The sequence below is a fragment of the Gamsiella multidivaricata genome, assembly GCF_025024155.1.
Source record: "Gamsiella multidivaricata strain RSA 2152 chromosome Unknown BC939scaffold_66, whole genome shotgun sequence".
NCBI classification, from domain to species: Eukaryota; Fungi; Mortierellomycota; class Mortierellomycetes; order Mortierellales; family Mortierellaceae; genus Gamsiella; species Gamsiella multidivaricata.
This window is the reverse complement of record NW_026251774.1, coordinates 20,489-38,310: the sequence shown is the minus strand read 5'-3', so window position 1 is coordinate 38,310 and position 17,822 is coordinate 20,489. Positions and strand designations below refer to the sequence as shown.

The window sequence follows — 17,822 nt, the reverse complement described above, 5'->3', positions numbered from 1 at the left end:
TATGTAGACGTGTGATTATTCGTCGACCCCTCTGCTATTTGCCGACCCTTACTTCCTTGGCTGCATGCAAAAGTTATATGTCGCCCGATCGACTCGTCATACTCCTTCTTGTCTATTGTCGCCCTATCAACTAGCCATATGGATCCCCGGCTGCTTGCTACCTCATCAACTTGTTATATTGCTCCTTGCCTGTTTGTCACCCGGTGCCATCTAAAATGGCTTTTTTTTTATCTTACAAATGAACAAAGAGATTCACCCCATTATATTGACTCCATATTGATCTCCTATATATCAACTAGGGCCAGGATCTTGCGCGCGCGAGGTCTTTTTTATTTTTCTGATCTTATTAAAGTTTTTAATATGTCGAGGTCGTCCTCGGCTTTTTACGTTTACTGGGCTGCTCCATGCTGCTCTTGAGTCGCTTTCCCTTGGTTCTTCCCTCTGTAATTGCGATCATTGGGTCTTCAATGGCAAATAGACCCATTTTTTCATTAATGGCTTTGTTCAACATCTTCAGCGCCGCCATGCACATCCCCGGATCATCTAATGACTGGCTCGCTAAGTGTTTGGCTTTATCCATGATTTCGCCATAAAATCTGGCCATGGGTAGCTTAGCCGCACTTGGTCGCACCCCCCTTGCTACAATGAATAGATAGGGATCCATATGGCTAGTTAGCAGGGCGACAAACAGGCAAGAAGGGGTATGACGGATCAGTCGGGCGACATATAACTTTCGCATGCAGCCAAGGAAGTAAGGGTCGGCAATAGCAGAGGGTCGACGAATAATCACACGTCTGTTTATGGCAGGGAAAAGGTAAGGAAGAATATAATCTCACCCCCCGTAAGATTTTATTCTTACACCCCCCGTGAGATTATCCAAAGCACATAGTGAAATTTTATTCTCACACCCCCCGTAAGAGCTTTAATCTTACACCCTGTTATTCTATAGCGAAACAAAGATAATCTCATGGGCATATAAAAGAGGCTTTATGATCAATACCTGGGTTCTAAGTGCTTAAGCGCCTGACACCCCGTTATCGTCGCCCAGATGTGTCAAGAGTGCAAACCTCAGTACATCTCTCTCTCTCTCTACCAGTGCGCACTTTTGTACACCTCTCTCTCTATACCAGCCCGAACTTTTTTCCTTCTGCCCTGACCACGCGCCATCGTACCCAATACGTAAGTTAATAGATTGCTCTTGCTTTTACCACACATCTAGTCCCATCACCTCAATTCGTTTAAGGATCCGGATCTTTTTAGCCATCGCTTCCTTAATATAGACTGTAGTTCAGCTCCGTTCTCTGATACCAGGTGTGTTACACTCTTGACACACTCGGGCGACGCACTAAATTGCTGTTTACCAGTAGTGCGGTGATAACGGGGTGTCATACTAGGTCTACATGTAGATTCACATATCGGTTTCCTTATCGCTGGAGAATCTACCCCTTTGTCCAATCCAATATGAGGCAGGATTGAGCCAGATTTCACTCCGAAGCTGAATGACGAGGTGCCATGGAAAAGAGAAAACAGACAGTCGTTTGTGATCATATTGGAGTAGTACTTTACGATTCAAAATCACTATCGTGGATCTTTGCAAAGGTTTAATGCTAGATTTAGTATGCTATGATGTCGACAGTGCTTCGCCCAGTTTCTACAATATTTCAATGCACTGTTGACACCGATGCAACTAGTATATAACCCCTATCTACGCATAGAACTAGATAGCAGCATTCGCCCAATAAAATACCCTTTTCACCCTAGATCCTTCGACACCTCAGATACTCCAATCGTTTGCAAGCATGCCGACGCGTAGGGAGTTACCTAGCTTTCACTATCGTGGAAAATGATAAGCAAGGCAAGACCATGCGCTTTCCCGTCTCTACATCTGCACAATTTTATATCGTTCTACACTCGCTCCACCAAACCGCCATTTTTATTTTACTTATTTTCAGTTGGAGACATACGACTAGGGGATTTGAATGTACCAAAGTGAGGGGCCTTAGAGCGCGTTCTTTTTCTACTTGTAGAAACCGGACTGGAAGGTCCGGTGCCAGAAGCAGAAGCAGAAGCAGCTTGCATAGCTTGCCCCTGCCCTTGACCTGCTGCAATCTGGGCAATAGAGCTCAGGACCCGTTGCTCCATAGCTGTGATTAGCGTGCGCTGTTCCTCTTAAAACGCCATGATTTGCATGCGCTGTACATGTTGCTGTTGAGTATTTGCAATATCCGAGCCCCGCATGAACTCTCGGATAGTTGCACCAACCACTCTTCCTGAATCAAATGTCATTGAAGTAGCCGAAATGACGTTATTGTTGAATATGAGTGCATTGCTGCCGCTAAACGCCTCATCGCCTTTGTGGTTCTCCTCATCAACCTCGTCACCAGATGTACCTGAGGCATTGGCGACCTCCAAATCATCAGGGAGAACTTGAGCGCTGTCAATAAGTTGAAGCCCTGGAACGTTAATCGGGATGTTGGAATGGCGCAGACCCACTTGTAATGCTTGCTCAGGCTATCTCTTGTCAGGAATGGCTTTCTGCAAACGCAGATGAAATCCATGCTTCTATCCTCGCGCCTTTCAAATCGGACGAACACATTTAAAAGGACGTTTCTCACTTGAACTGGCACCGTTGAGTGCAACCGAATCAAGTGGTTTTTTTCTGACTTGGTCAATGGCACAGGTCCGTCCCCGTCCCTGACCGGGAGACCCTGATCAATGCGACGCTCCTGTGGCTGGATCGCCGCTTTCCTGTCCAGCAGTCCCTGGACGCAGTTGTAGAATGTACATTCGTTTCTCTGTGCCTTGATCACTGTAGTTAGCGTAGCGTGTAGTGGAATGCTGGCGAGGAAGGTAATTTGCAACAGTGATGTTGGTTATAGAGTGTTAGGGTGTGCACAGAGAAAAAAATTGCGAGAAAGAGTGCATTTCACCATGCCCTCCACCTTCGTAGAATATATAACTCCATATCTCCATGACCAGATAATCTCGAGCAACGGCCAGGTTGTGTCATTCTCTCTCTTCGTCCAATTGCTTTACGCCCATCTGCAGCTCGTCCTTTTGCTCGTTCTCATGCCTATGTCACACTCCTGCACGCCTATCTGGAGCTCGTCCTTTTTGAGCTCGTCCTCTTTTCTTTTTCGAAATGTGCAAGGCTGTTTGCATGCAATGCTAGACTTTAAGTCAAGATGATTAGGGTTTGTCTTATGTAGAAAGAAAAGAAGAGAGAGGTCGCTAAATCACGATGGGTAATCAATGGCCATAAGCATCAGCAGCATCAGCAACACCACATATTCACCAGAGTCTGTTATGCAAGGCTATAGTCTATGGTCTATCCAGACTGGGTATCCGGAGAATGTCCTGAGATACGTCTTACTCATAGACTAGATGCTCATAAACAATTGCACTCAGTAAACTCTTGATGCTCACCTTGCGCATTATCCAAAGCGCCTTTGCAATTGAGAAGCATTTAGAGGTATCGCCACGCGTTTGCTTTTTCAGCATTCTTCCATGATGAACTGAGAAGTGCATCTGGACTTAACTCACACATTTGACGCTCCAAAACTAGGAACTAGGGAGATTCATTCAATTGGGCTGTAACCGTTGGATTATTTTTCGATGCACAGGACAAGAGCGACGCGTATGGCGCTGCACGAAGGATCGTTTGTAACAACCGGCTTCTGAATAATACCTCTGATTGACTAAAAGCCTCACTGCCTACCATGGCAAGAAGCAACGGGGTAATGCGGCGTAGGGGGTCTAATAACGAGTTCTGTAACTTCTATCATTAGTTCTATTTACAATAGAAGACACCACGCGAATAGGACTTCGGCAAGGGCGTGCTTCGGTTACTTACTGGTTCGCGGTGCAGGGTCCTCCTTTAGATTGGAATGTATGAACACAAAGGTAAACGAAAATGGAAGGAAATAAATATAGGATCTGTTTAGCTAAATGGTACGAGCTAGGACTATATTCCTTTGGGAATGACTGGGGTAGTTGCAAGGAGTTCGCATATGTGATATCCGATGAGGTGAGGAGTCATGACAATGAAGTCCACCTCTCTAGAGTCGTTGTATGCCAATACTCGCTGATCAGGCCTCGATTGTACCTTTATAATGCCGTTTGACGAGGGTGGGCCGATGACGGATGCTCAATGAGACGATCGGTGATTGAGGAAGCGCTGCAGGGCAAGTACAATGCCTAAATAAGAGCAGTTGACGGTGCAAAGATAGCGAATGATCAGGATCGGCATTCCCTGTTGACTGTATCTTGTTGCGTGGGTTACTGACGGTGGTAGTCAGTACCTGTCGTTGCTGTGGTGTTATCCGGACAGTCTGGACGAATGCGACGTGTGATACACATGATTTTAGGAAAGAAGACTCTGGTCCAGGAACCAGACCGTTTATTCTTTTATTCTGGGGCAGTGCTCTTTCCCGTGATCCAATATCAACTTTGCGAGGCCAACCGAATGATTGTCATTTACTACACCACAGAATCCATTTGCATAGGTCGACCGAACTGGGAAAGCCCTCCGCGAGTCTTCTCTGGCATCACTACTCTCAAGACTGGACCCAGCCGAAATCATTGTGGTTTATTCCATCCACAACAAGATCCGTCGTAGTCAACAGGAGTTTGTTGTGGTTATGGTTGGCCATTCATATTTTTGCACCTGCCTCTTGCTGCAAAACACGGAGATTGTGTGCAGGCACTTCTTTTGCGTGATGCAAGGGGACAGCAGGTGCAAGTATTTGATCAGCCTCGTTCTCAGGCGCTGGTTCAAGGAGCAGTGGCAGGATCTTGAAGGTTTCGAGACGAAAATTGGTTCAAAGCTTCTAGTCGCCTACCCGCATTACATCGCCTCCACCAGGACCGAGGATCACCCCGCCAGCGCTTGTACGAGGATTGTGCACACCTTGTTCTCTACAGGATCCTCGAAACCACAGGCAAGAAAGGAAGAGCGACTGAGGATAAAGTGGCACACAGATGTTACAGGGATCGTGAGAGAGCTGGCCATCATGAGGACAGCCGGTCCAGCAATGCGATGCAAACGCTCAACAACCTCTCAACCTCGCTGAAACGGAGACGGGACTCATAGAGCTACAGGACGCGTCTGACAACGAAGCAGGTCTTAGTGTCACTAAAGACCCACTTGTGGTGAAGCCGAAGGGGCGTCCAGGAGCCAAACGTATCAAGAGCAGCAGCGAGATGTCGCGACCATCCAAAGAATTCCATCCTGCTGAAACAGACCTTGAACAATAAACGAGTGATTTTTTTTTTTAAACGAGGCCCTACAGACTACCCCCGTGAGAATATGGCGCTCACCTCCCCGTGAAAAAAAAAAGCTCGAATTATTCTTACCGGGGTGTAAGAATAACCCGCTTACACCCCTGTGAGATGACAAAACGGGGGGTAATCTCACGGGGGGGTGAGATTATATTCTTCCAAAGGTAAAAGAATAATGCGTGGTCCGGGAATCGAACCCGGGTCTACCGCGTGGCAGGCGGTAATTATACCACTAAACCAACCACGCTTTTTAGATAATTTTCGGGTCTATTATTCATAATATATTTTAAATTAAACTCTTCTCTAAGTGCATGTTTGAATGTCAGCTTTTTATAAGTGCAATTTATTCTTTAAATGCACATTTACAGGCGTACGATCCTTTACTGCACGGTGCATGTCTTGTCAAAAGGATAAGAGAGAGAGAGAGGAGAGAGGAATAAAGGAAACTTGACACGCGCGCGCCCAAAATTATCAAGCATTGAGAAGCGCAGCAACCTCAGCAGTAGCGAAGGAGCGCGTTCTATTTGCTCTCTCTCTCTCTCTTTTCTTTTTCTTTTTTTTTTTTTTTTTTTTTTTTTGCGAGAGAGAGAGAGAGAATGGAAGTGCTGTTTTATTACAAAAAAAAAGAAAAGAAGTAATGGTTTAGTGCTTGATGAACAGAGCATCATCACGACTCTCCAGAGCGCCTGCACGAATCGTCTTGCCCTTGACCCACTCAAGCCCCTCGCCCGCATAACTAAGACGCGGTCCAATCTCGAACCCAATCCTCGCCTCAACGGCGGCTCCGTTCGTATCTGTTACTTGCTCGATAGCTTTGCCCTCCACATGTCCGCCTGCTTCTCCAATCCATCGTATATGCAGTCGCTCCAGATCCCTCCTGCATGTACTCGGCGAGTCCAGTCCGGTCGCGTTCTTCATTGGCGAGAATTCTCTGGATCGCTCGACCTCTAAACACGCGAATCGTTCTGCTAACGGAAAGACATCAAAGATGAACAACTCCAGTTTGACGCCATTCGGCTTCTCTGGATGGACGAAGAGACCCGTGCGGAGATCAACATGTGGAATCCTTTTGAGTGCGGGGTGATAGGGCAATGTATCCTGGCCCTTGTTCTGCAAAATCCCGGATATCTTTTGAAGAAGGTCTAGTGAACAGATCTGGTTGCAGATATAGCCTGTGCGGTAGACAGATTCGCCCGTTCGGTCGTCGATGAGCGCCGCGAGCCCCGGATCCATCTCCGAGTACTCGACCACCTTGATCTTCCCTCCCAATCGGCAGATCATTCCCAATGGTTCAGTAGCCCTGGTCTTGGGCATGGCTTTGGCGGTGACGTCCGCTCCTGTCTCCAATGCATGGCCGATGCCGATAGGATCTCCAATCTTGATGAGGATATTATCGACAGAATAGCAGTGCGCGTAACGGACGCCTCTTTTCGCCAGCTCGTCCAGGACACCCTCGCGGCGCAGGGCCCAATAAAGTCCTCCGTTGCCGTTGGGCGAAGTCGCAATCGTGTTCTTTTGGTCCAGCAGGAATTTACCCTCTTTATCGAAGCAAGGAATGACGCCCTGCTCAAAAATGATGATATTGTCCGCCGACAGCCCAAAGTAGTCCTGCTCTCGTAAAAAAACTTCTGCCTGGTGTCGCGTTGATCCAGAGGTCATGATGCACCATGGGACCACCACAGGTGGGACGGAATCAAGAGATTGACCGCTCCTCTTTGCTCTGTCCATCCTGGCCAGTTCCTGAAGCTTAAAAATTCGCTCTGCCTGGATCTGAAAGAGCGTCTTGTGAGAGGGAAGTCCAATGTCGGGGTAGCAGCCTTTGGGGAGCATTGAGCCCAGACGAGTACCTTGCCCTCCTGCCAACAGAATGACCGCAGCCTGGTTATTAGCGATCGCCTTCATTCCTAGGGTGTACCATTCGTCCTTTTCTTCAGAGGTTGCCGTTAATGTAGACTGGACCTCGCTCGGATCCAACGGTGAGAGGTCTGCAAAGATGACGGTATTCTTGGAAAAAGCAGTCGCTTGGGCGTAGGTGATATTAAGCGCAACGGGGTCGAAGGATTCGAGCTGGAGGAGAAACGACTCCCGCTCCCGCTCTGAGAGCTCGTCCCAGAAGGTGAAGACGTGGTCCTGTCCTGCAGCCTTGTATCGCTCTCGTACTGCCGCTACCCTCGTATTGTCTTGAATCATGGGAGAGTCAAAGAAAAAAAGAAATGAAATGAGGGTATTGCGGAAGATGCGATCCGCAAAACGAAGACGAGTTTGGTTTGGTTGGTATTTGAATAGGGAAATCGCACAGTCTGAAATGGAGGAGAATGGGCCCAAACAGCATGCTTGAAGTTGCTTTTTTTTCTTTATTCCACTTTGCAGCGGCTATTGCGAAACGGTCTTTCCGCACCTGTGCATCCAACTATCGAATCGACAACGATACGATAACATAGCCCGATGGAGCAGTTGCCTCAGTAGTTCAAACAATGAAGGAAATAGTGACCGAAACGACTATGGGGGAGGGATCATGGCAGTGGAAGGAATGCGATGCATTACACAAAGAAACAATGCAGCAGTTGGGCGTACTCTTAGGCGAAGCATCTCTGCCAAAGGGCACTAACCCCCGATGTCAATGCCAATGCCAACAGACCTATCCTCATGCTTACCCATGGCATATGGTCCAAAAATACACTCAACGTTCGTTGGCATCCACAAACAAACAAACAGCAACGACAAACTATCGGCATCATCAACAACGGAGTCAGGAGAAGGGGGAAAGCTCGGGGGGCCACGAGGCATGTCGGGCTACAGCATAGTGGTTTTTTTTTTTTAATCCAGCATTCCTTTGATATCCAGCCAAGCATCATCGCATCCAGACCCCTCCTCTTCTTTCTCCAGCTCTCTTTATCTTCCTCTCACCTTCTTACTTGCACACCCACCTTTCTTTATCAGTGGAGCACTATCGTCGTACGGAAAATTAGCAAAAAAGGCGGCAGCAGGAAAAAAGGCTCTCTATCGCGCGCTCTCTTCCTCTTCTTCGCCTCCTCCAACGCTCACTCTCACTCTCAATTCCTCGTCCTCGAACCATTGAACGGCCTTGAACCGTTGTTGTCCTTTTTTTCTTTTTTTCTTTTCTTTCTTGTTACTTTATTTCACTTTGCTTTACATCCACTGCACATCTGCACACCTACATACCACCTATTATCATATTTCGACCTGAACCAACGTTTCGCCAGCACCAATGACATTCGACTCCAACGACCATGGGGATCCGGATGAAGTAAGACCAATGAATTCATTTCGCAATGAATGCAACAGTAGCTGAGCTGAAGCAGACTGACGGACTGAAAGGAGGGGGGAACATGAATGGGGTCACAATGAACATTATCGTGGCACAAGAAAAAAGAAAAGAAAAAAGAAACCCACAGCAACACGCCCCTCTATGATAGGTTATTGTAGTCATACCATTGGTGGCGAGTGGTCGAAGACCAAGTGCCGCTTGACTCATCCCGCGTTCGTTACTTTGCATTTCTGGTTTTTTTTGAATAGATCCTGATCTCCACCATGCGATCGCTTGATTTGGCCCACAGGGTAAGTTGGTTTTGGGTTGGTCCCAAAAAAAAAAGACGGAGTGGACTTATTTTGTTCATATATCACATGCAGCACATATGTAAAAAAGGAACAGGACATCATTGACAGGAGACAGCATTGCTTTTTTTTAAGGGTAAAAAGAACAATGGACAAAAGGACAGGACAATGGAGCAGATAACACCATCGCCAGCACCACCATCACCACTACCACCACCATTGACAGCAGCAACGGCAGCGGCATTAGCATTTTTTTGGGGGTATTATTGGTGTTGTTCGAGTTCGTGTTGGTGTAGAGGAGGAGATGCTCCCTTGTTCATCTCTCTCCTCTTTCGCTCTATCTCTATTTCCTTTTTTTTTTTTTCCTTTCTTTTCATTCTTTATCGCCCGATTACTCCTCGCCCTTCCTGCAAACCCCGCCTTTTCTTCTATCTCGTATTTCGTCCCTGGCTACCTGACTACCTGACGGCGTTCGTTTTTATCTACTCTTTTTTTTTTTTCTATCAACGTTTTTTGTCGCATTATTTGAAAGGAGGGAGAGAAGAGTGAAAAGAAGATTTTTTTTTATTCTAATGAGTGTGCGGATGTCAAAGCATGGCAGAAATGGCGAGTCTTGTGAGCCCGACTCGCCCAACTCCTCCATGTTCGGTCCTCCTCTGTCGACGGACTCTGACCGTATCCGACGCGGACCACCATCCCTTGACTGGGAGCATGAACAGTCTTCCTCTCATTTTTCTTCACTCAAGCCATCTCCCATGAATGGCTCCGGTTCGTTCTGTCTCAGCAAACCAGCAACATCCGCGGCAACCACCGCAGCCGCTGCAGCAGCATTCACAACAAAGACCGTCCTCAGTACCGGCAGTCCCATGGAATCTCTTCAGGAATATAACCGTCTGCAGCAGCAACAACAACAACAGCAGCAGCAACAGCAGGCCGCGACTGCAACAGAATTGCTAAACGAAAACCTTGTTCTTGTACAGAAAAACGCCCTAGCACAACAGGAAATCAATTCTGCGAGGAACAACGAGGCCCGACTTGAGAACCAGATTTATGAACTCGATCAGAACCTGGCGGAGGCCCGGAGAGAGTCCCAACGGTTGTTGAGGGCCAGGAAGGATAGTGAACGCCAGCTGGAACAGAACAATGCTGCATTGGAGCGGGAAAGAGCCCTGTGGATGGAACGTGAGGCGGAACTGACACGGAGCCTCAAGTTTGCAACGAGGCCGCTCATTGTTCAGGCACCCGCAAAAGGTAAGCAAGCAGATTGTAATAAGAAATACTTTTTTTTTTTTTATTTATTTTCCTCCGATAGTCTATACCTCGTGCTAATTATACTCCTGCTCATTGCATTGGCATTATTGGCATTATTGGCGCATTAATTGGAATTATTTTATTGAAGCAGAGGAGGACCGACAGGAAAGGGACAAAGAGCCAGTAGATGCTCTGCCTCCGCAGATTCAACAGCAGATCGCAGAGAACACTGCCGTCCACACGAGAGCACTGAGAGCGAACGAAAGGATGATTTCCGAACTTCGACAGCAGATCCTGACCATGAACCAGGACCTGATCGAACGCCAGCACAACGCCAGTCTTCGGGAAACAGAGCTCCAGGCAGAGATTTCTCAGGCGCGCGAGCTGAACAGAGGCCTGATGGAGGAAAATGAGAGTTATCAACTCTTGTTGCATGAAAAGTCGATGAATGGCGAGTTTATGCAGACAAGCATCATGAAGGTATGTATGAAAAAAAAGGTCCAAAGGGGGAGCTCGTTTTGCTCGACATTCTGATGATCCCCTCACCCCCTTCATTACGTGATGTGGTTTCCGACATGCGGAGCTGACGCACAGAAGTTTTTCATTTCTGACGCTCCTTTATTTACGCCTGTTTGTTTGTTTGTTATGTCATGGGGAAATAGAGCACGGGCTATGATGACGATCTTTCAGGCACGGGCAGCAGCAATGGCTCCGTCAACCTTGCGGACGAACTCGGTCGGGCCTTCAATCAATTCCCACCAGAGCGGTCGATGGAATCCCTGGTCGATGAGAACAAGACGCTGAAGGAGGAAAACAAGGCGCTCAACCTGTACATCACCAAGATTCTGTCCCGCATCATGGAGCGACCCATGTTGACCTCGGTCCTCGCGGCGGATTACAGTCCGGGACGTGGAGCCGCGCCGGCATCGCCGCCATCTGTCATCAAGTCTCAAGCGATCAGGAGCAACGGAGGCGCTGGCAGCATCAACAGCACCAACAGCGGCTCCGACACGGATTCGAAGAAGGAAGAGAAGAGGCCCGAGAAGAAGGAGCCCAACCGCCCGCGTTCACAGTCCGTGCTGTCAATATTCTCATGGTCCAAGCCCGCACCACCACAACCAACTGCATCGGGCAAGAGCTCGACCCGCAGTAGTTCTGAGGACGATAGCACGAATGATCTGGCGTCCTTCCAGGAGGGAGTCGCGATCGAGGACTCTCCACGGACGAGTCAGTCCTCTGGAGATTATGCGACCGTGTACCAAGAACACCGACCGTCGATGGAGTACGAGCAGCTGACGACGTTTGAACAGCCCTTTACGCGCCAGCAACTCCAACGACACAGGACACTGGGCGCCGGTGCTGCACAGGAACGCCACCAGCGCCGACAGACGATCGGGACCTCGGGAGTGTCGCATCTGAGGGGTACGGCTCATGGACGGTATGTGAGTGAGTCGAACGCGACGCCCGCTTCTGCTCAGAACCGGCGGACGATGATGCCCTCGACCAAGGGAGCGCTGTCGACGCTTCCTCCGATGCCAGAGTCACGGCAGTCGATGTCTTTATCGGACGATGGGATGCACGATCATTCGACCTCGATGTTCGGATCCGGAGCTCGGACCCCTGCGTTGTCGATCTCGACGTCCGAGATGAGCTTGTCGAGCAGTGTGTCGACGGCTGCGACGGTGGTGTCACCGACAGCGACGCCGACGACCCCGACGATGATGCCGGAGGCCGGGAAGTGGCAGAAGCCGTTCAGGAGGATGAGTTGGTTTGCAGCGAATAACGCGGGTATGAAGGATGCTCAACAGCCGGTCATGGTTGCTGAGGAGGAGAGAGCAGCTGAAGCCATCTAGCCATCTAGCCATCTAGCCATCTAGATCCGAAAAAAGAAAAAAAAAAACAACCCCATGGATGACTCCAATAAAAGAATAAAAGAATGAAAATAGGGGTCGACAGAAGGCATACACACCATGTTCACATCGAAAGGGTAGAAGACACACACAAAGACGCCAACTGCTTCTGGAAGAGCAGCTCTTTATGTTTTTATGTTTTTTCTTCTTTTGGTCTCAGGTAACAAGAACGAACTATGTTCCTGAAATCATGATGAATCTGGAACAAAAAACGGCACACAGCACAGAGAACTGGAGCTCTCTCTCTCTCTCTCTCTCTCTCTCTCTCTCTCTCTCTCTTTCTTGCTAGTCCTGACAAGAAGAACATCCCATTCTGGTCTTCATTCTGGGAATGGTTTGAGGAAATGAAAAGAAAAATAATATGTAGCAGCGATTTTTTTTTTTTTTTGTTTGCTTCCTGCAGGGCAGCGTTTATGAATATATATTTTTTTGGTTATATAACTAAGGACCGGTTAAAAGTACAGGTTCATCTATTTTGTGCTATGATGGTGTGCGAATGATTGCCCAGGATACGGTGAAAGATATCAAACGAAAGAGAGAGAAAGAGAGAGAGAACGAGGGCAAAAGAGGGCATCCAGAAAAAAAAGGAGGGAAAGAGGTATGTTGAGAAAGTAGTTTGTGTCGGTAGCACTCTGGGGAAATGTATCCTGTTCGTCTCATTCGGCTTGATCAAGGTCGTAGATCCAAGACTAACTCCTTCGAAGTACTACCTCGCAAAAGAGGTTCTTTCCTCAATCTTGCCCCCCCTTCCTTTCCTTCCTTCACATCAACCCGTTCCTCCTCCTTTCCATCCTTCGTTCGACCAAAAGACACCGTTTCCTTGGGTAATTGTGTGTGTGTGTTGTTGTTGTTGTTGTTGCGGGCGCTTTACAGACGGTCGCGGGAGTAGGTCTTGGTGAAGCCCTGGCCCTCCTTGACGGTCATGAGCTTGAGCTGGGTGTCCTGGTCAATGTGCAACCAGGGGTGGGGGTTGTTCTTGCGATCCCAGGTGACATCGGGACCACGGGCGAGGCGGGTGACGTACCAGGCTATGTAATCGTGAAAAAAAACAAGGGTTGGGGGGGATTGTCAGTCGGGTTACTTTTTTGTCTAGGGCTGATGAAAGGAGTAGTGATCATTGGCCAAAAATAGATGCTTGGACCCGATCCCGTAAAATCCCTTTCCGTATTGAGATGAACAACAACAAAAATTCAGGTACACCATACGCACAGACAGAGACACAGGGACAAAGGGGGGAAAAGAGGGGTAGGCAAGGGATGATGAACACAGCTCGTAATCAGATCGAGAAAAATAATAGTAATCAACAATCCGCTACAGGCACAGAGGGAAGCACTGCAGGACCAAGAAGTGGTATGTGTTTAAGACACTGCAGGTGTATTGCGATATTGTGTTGACGGTGTGCTGTGTGAGACAAAGGAAGGAGAGAGAAACTTACCAGCACCACCGCAAGCAACACCGAGGACGGCGTAGATGGGGATGACCTCGACACGGAACCAGGTCTGGAGGAAAGTGGGTGCCTTCTTGGCAGCGTTGGCAGCAGCAGAGGACATGACGGTTTAAAAGAGTGAGTGAGTGGAGAGGGGGGAACGGAATGGATGAGGAAAAAAGAAGAGAGAAGGGAAATTGGTGGGGGTAGGAGTCGAGTTATATACGGATCCTGTTCGGAGGTTGAAATGGAACAGGAAGCATTATCAGCTTTTTATTTCGACTTCCGCTCCGCTGCCGATGCGTTTTTCTATCAACTGCGTGGGAGTAGGGAGAGCAGCGACTACAGCGACTACAGCGACTACAGCGACTGCAGCACTACAGCACTACAGCACTACAGCACTACAGCACTACAATAATGCTTAGTTGATGACCGCTCGCCCCCCCTTTGAAAGAAGAGGCCCGCCGCTTGATCGGGATTAGCCGTTGGACATTGCTGCACTGCCCGCTCCCATGTGCTGACTGACTGCTGCACTCTGTTTGGAATTACACAATCCTTTATTTACTTGCGGCTGGAAAGCCGTTGGCCGGAGGATAAAAAAGAGAAAAACAAAAAAACGTGCAAAATGAAGGTTTGGCCTGAATAGCACGCACGTACGCACACTTTAGCACGTACATTCAGGCTATTTATTTTCCCTCTCTCGTGGGCCCATCGCAAATCACAAAATCCGAGATGAGGTAGTCTAGTCAGCGGGCCATACACAGCTGCAGACAAAAATAAAAAGTTCATCAACGGTTGTCGATCTTGTGCATGCATCGTCGACCTGATCGAAATAGGCCAGGGTGGGGGGACAAGAGGACACGGAAGACCCGGTAAATGTGTGGTGCAAAGTAGGCTAGGCGCTGCAAGACAGCATGCTGTCTGCAAGATAGATCTGGTAGTCTAGCGCATATGCCATACTATTTTTCATCATGGCATTTTTTTTTTTTCATCATAGCAGACTGCAGTGCAGTGGGGATGTGGTCTAGCGTGGACTGAGTATGTGGACTAGATGTAGTCGATGGATGTGGTTGTGGATGTGGGGTGTGCATGGTTATGGTTCAGCACATGAAATGGAAGGGAGTGGTCTGGCTTGGAGAGATACATACATGCTCCTACGCCCCTGGTTGCACGGGGAGCCCGCTCCCTTGCTCTTCTTTGCAAGGTGTACAGAGTGTGTGCATGTACAACAGAGGTACAAGCGAGGTACAAAAGGTTCTTTGTCTCGTTGTCCCCTTGCACCTTGCACCTTGCACCACATGGACTATGGACTGGACTCTACCCCGCTTTCACATGCCAGGCTGAGACAGAGACAAAGACAGACACCGACACTGCGAAAAGGATGCGTTGTGTTGCAAGGACGTCATATTATTCCTCGTGTCTGTCTCTCGTCTCTGCTCGACGCTGCTCGACTCTGCTCGACTCTGCTATACGGGGGGGGGGAGATGTCTTTGTTGTTGTTGTTGTTGTTGTTCATTTCCACCTCTCTCGTCTCTCTTTTTCCCTCTTCTTGTCTCTTTTCCCTCTTTCTTCTCTCGTCTCTTTTCTTTCCCTTCCCTTTGCCTTGGTTGCTGCTCTCTCTTTTTTTTCCCTTTTTCTCTCTTTTCTTATCCTGGTCGTGCATGCAGCAGCAGCATTCTTGACCGAATAATTATATCCACTTCACTAATTGCACCCTCCCTCCCTTCATTTCTTTATTTCTCCACTCCACACCGCTCCATTTCTCTGTCTCTCTCCTCCCCCCACAGCCACTCTCTCTCTTCTCTCTTCTCCACTCCACCTTTCCTCACTCACTCACTCACTCTTTCTCTCTCTCCTCTTCATCTACTTCCACTTCCTTTCAAAAGCACAGCAACTCCCTTTTCCTCCTCCTCTTTGCCTCTTTGCCTCTTTGCCACACCTTAACCCCCACTCCCCTCCTTCTCTCTCCACACTCCCCTCCTTTCTACAGAGCCATACAAATGAACGCGGCTGAAGCATCCACAAACAGCCTGCTGGAGCTGTACCAGGAGCACATCCAGCAGGTCACAGAGCTGCAGCACCTCGTCCAGCAGCAGTACCCGCCCCACCACCCCTCCCACCACATCGCCACCAACTACCTCAACGACCGCATCACCCTCTTCCGCTTCCTCAAGAAGGCCAACTACGCCCTCCCTGAGGCCTACAACCTCGTCGACGCCAACGTCGCCTGGAGGATAGCTGCAGAATGCGACCATATCTCCCCCAGAGATATGGAGGACAACCCCCTCTGGATCAACGGACTCGTCCAGTTGCGCGGCCAGGACCGCTACGGTCATCCTGTCATCACCATCCGCCTCCGCAAATATGTCCCCGCCCCTCAGCAGGAGTATTCCGACACGGGAGAGGCCGAAGAGAACGACCGATTCCTGGAATACAAGCGCTACATCATTTTCGTCCTCGAATGCACCCGCAAGCTCCTCTGGGAGTCTAGCCGTCGTCAGCCCCCAGAGGACCATTCGCTCCAGGCATCGCTGATTCTCGATCTCCAGGGTGCCTCGGTATCCGATTTGGATCATCAGATGATCTCTTACACCATCGATTTGCTCAAGCACCGTTACCCCAGCTGCTTTGCTCAAGGTATGCCTTTCTTTCTCCACTTTCTCTTTCCTCCATTCTTGTATGGCTCTAAAAAAAAATGCCGTTTGGGTGAAGGATCAACAATGCAAACATGTGTATCGTGCTGAGGCGCTTAGTCATAGCAACCATGGGCACACAAGATGAAGATGTAGATTATTTTTTTGTGGTTTGCAGACAGACGCGCGCTTTTGTAAGCACGCTGTAGAACATCATCTGTCGAGATCTTTGCTTTCCCTTTTTTATTCCCGGTTTCCGGAACTGTGACGAACTATTGCTGACATTGTTGATTTTTTTTTTTTTTTTTTCTGGCGCCAGTTTACGTGCTCAACTACAGCTGGGTCTTTGGCGGAATCTGGCAGATGCTCAAGCGTGCTCTTCCAGAAACTGCTCGCGCACGGGTCTCGTTCCCGTCCTCGGTTAATGAGCTCCACGACCATTTCGACCTCCAAGAACTCTCTACCGGTATGCTATATCGCTTTATTCTTGATTCCATCTCGGATCATATCACGTAATTATGGGTCATCTTCCTTCAGCATCTAACGTCTTTACCAATTTCATACCTGCTTTTCTAGACTTTGGCGGCACTGATGCGTACGAGTACGATCCAGAGACCTGTGAGATCTTTCATTACTTTGGTTATCCAATGCTCAGTCTCCAGTCCGGAACCCCGACCTCATCTCTCAGCCGGGTCAATTCATGCGACTCGATCTATTTCGATGCCATCTCGACTCCACTCCACAGTCCCGGATTACGACCCCACGACGGCCTTAATTTCTTGTCAATGACACCGATGATGCCCATGGCCCCACCCTCGTCCGGCAACAATAGTCATTTGAATAACAATAATATGTTAGTGCGACCTAATCTTCTCAGGACCCGCTCCAACTCGATCCCACTCATCGACCTGAACAACACTACATCCGCAGGCAACAACAACCCTCATCAGCGCCATCATACCTCTGGCGGCAACCACAGCCACCACAGCCACAAATCGACACCGCTGAAGGCTTCACTGCTAAAGCATTCCAAGTCCTCTGCTAACATCCCGTCCTTCATGATCACACCCTCGATCGAGTCGGACCTGCCGACACAGTACCCGCTATCCCGCAAGGACCGGACATGGATCGGTCGCGATTCTGGAAGTGACCCCAAGAACCCACGCGGGGGTCGGTTTTATCGATTGATTCTTCGTCCAAATTCGATCTTCATGAAGATTGCGGCCAGACAGCAGGGAATGCGAAACAAGGTTGTGAAGGTTGTGAAGACATGTGCAGACAAGATGATGCGCACGGATATGAAGACGTTGTTGTATTGGGTGATGGCGTTGATTATGTTGAGAGGCGAGGTCTGGCAGCTTATTGCGGCGACGGCGGTCAAGGTCTTGACGGTCGTTGGCGATGGTGATGAGCTCTTGCTTTGAGCCTGAGAGGAGTAGCTTGCTATTTTCTTTCATTGTACCATAGTTTCTTTTTCTTTCTTCTCTCTCCCTCCTATTGTTGAGCAGAGCAGATTTATATCGCATCTGCACGTTCTTGTATTTGTAGCCTTGGCTCGCTGTAAATAGAAGTGGATAATTAAAACTTGTATGCCGTTGACCTGTCGCAATGTTCCTAGTTGGCCTCAACTGATATTGTTCAACTGATTCTGAAATGAACTATAGAGGCATCCGTGTCGCGGGTTTCAAGCTTTTTTTTTTTTGTATTCTTTCGTAGCGTATGAACCTTTATCGCGCGCATGGTTTC

At 48.6% G+C, this 17,822-nt stretch overlaps 5 protein-coding genes and 1 non-coding gene across 6 annotated transcripts; 2 read left to right on the top strand and 4 right to left on the bottom strand.

Annotated features, from left to right (window-relative positions):
- Nucleotides 1–1,736: 1,736 nt before the first annotated feature.
- On the bottom strand, nucleotides 1,737–3,010 carry BC939DRAFT_461229 (uncharacterized protein; the record flags this gene model as incomplete). The annotated part of the gene is made up of 5 exons (XM_051556995.1): nucleotides 1,737–2,166; nucleotides 2,200–2,270; nucleotides 2,391–2,434; nucleotides 2,494–2,838; nucleotides 2,943–3,010. 5 exons carry the CDS (start codon nucleotides 3,008–3,010, stop codon nucleotides 1,939–1,941), a joined length of 756 nt encoding a protein of 251 aa, XP_051408922.1. The 3' UTR covers nucleotides 1,737–1,938.
- A 2,446-nt stretch (nucleotides 3,011–5,456) lies between these two features.
- BC939DRAFT_t149 lies at nucleotides 5,457–5,527 on the bottom strand. Its single transcript has one exon. It is a non-coding gene; the product is annotated as a tRNA-Gly (tRNA).
- Nucleotides 5,528–5,922: 395 nt separating this feature from the next.
- On the bottom strand, nucleotides 5,923–7,470 carry BC939DRAFT_400807 (nucleotide-diphospho-sugar transferase; the record flags this gene model as incomplete). The annotated part of the gene is made up of 2 exons (XM_051552566.1): nucleotides 5,923–6,033; nucleotides 6,082–7,470. 2 exons carry the CDS (start codon nucleotides 7,468–7,470, stop codon nucleotides 5,923–5,925), a joined length of 1,500 nt encoding a protein of 499 aa, XP_051408921.1.
- A 1,220-nt stretch (nucleotides 7,471–8,690) lies between these two features.
- Nucleotides 8,691–12,055, top strand: BC939DRAFT_272195 (uncharacterized protein). The gene is made up of 4 exons (XM_051551144.1): nucleotides 8,691–8,859; nucleotides 9,837–10,107; nucleotides 10,259–10,587; nucleotides 10,770–12,055. The coding sequence occupies exons 1-4, from the start codon at nucleotides 8,833–8,835 to the stop codon at nucleotides 11,958–11,960; spliced, it is 1,818 nt and encodes a 605-aa protein (XP_051408920.1). The 5' UTR covers nucleotides 8,691–8,832; the 3' UTR covers nucleotides 11,961–12,055.
- An 829-nt stretch (nucleotides 12,056–12,884) lies between these two features.
- Nucleotides 12,885–13,567, bottom strand: BC939DRAFT_400860 (NADH-ubiquinone reductase complex 1 MLRQ subunit-domain-containing protein; the record flags this gene model as incomplete). Its single annotated transcript, XM_051552571.1, has 2 exons — nucleotides 12,885–13,045; nucleotides 13,453–13,567. 2 exons carry the CDS (start codon nucleotides 13,565–13,567, stop codon nucleotides 12,885–12,887), a joined length of 276 nt encoding a protein of 91 aa, XP_051408919.1.
- Nucleotides 13,568–14,945: 1,378 nt separating this feature from the next.
- Nucleotides 14,946–17,689, top strand: BC939DRAFT_461207 (CRAL-TRIO domain-containing protein). Its single transcript, XM_051556994.1, has 3 exons — nucleotides 14,946–16,080; nucleotides 16,396–16,542; nucleotides 16,653–17,689. The coding sequence occupies exons 1-3, from the start codon at nucleotides 15,444–15,446 to the stop codon at nucleotides 17,498–17,500; spliced, it is 1,632 nt and encodes a 543-aa protein (XP_051408918.1). The 5' UTR covers nucleotides 14,946–15,443; the 3' UTR covers nucleotides 17,501–17,689.
- Nucleotides 17,690–17,822: the final 133 nt, after the last annotated feature.

Bases quoted from the DNA above. Each gene is read 5' to 3' on its own strand.
- BC939DRAFT_461207 (XM_051556994.1), top strand. From the start codon at position 15,444: ATGAACGCGGCTGAAGCATCCACAAACAGCCTGCTGGAGCTGTACCAG. The intron at 16,081-16,395 runs GTATGCCTTTCT...TTCTGGCGCCAG, and splicing joins CCCCAGCTGCTTTGCTCAAG to TTTACGTGCTCAACTACAGC. The intron at 16,543-16,652 runs GTATGCTATATC...CTGCTTTTCTAG, and splicing joins CCTCCAAGAACTCTCTACCG to ACTTTGGCGGCACTGATGCG.
- BC939DRAFT_272195 (XM_051551144.1), top strand. From the start codon at position 8,833: ATGCGATCGCTTGATTTGGCCCACAGG. The intron at 10,108-10,258 runs GTAAGCAAGCAG...TTATTGAAGCAG, and splicing joins TGTTCAGGCACCCGCAAAAG to AGGAGGACCGACAGGAAAGG. The intron at 10,588-10,769 runs GTATGTATGAAA...ATGGGGAAATAG, and splicing joins TGCAGACAAGCATCATGAAG to AGCACGGGCTATGATGACGA.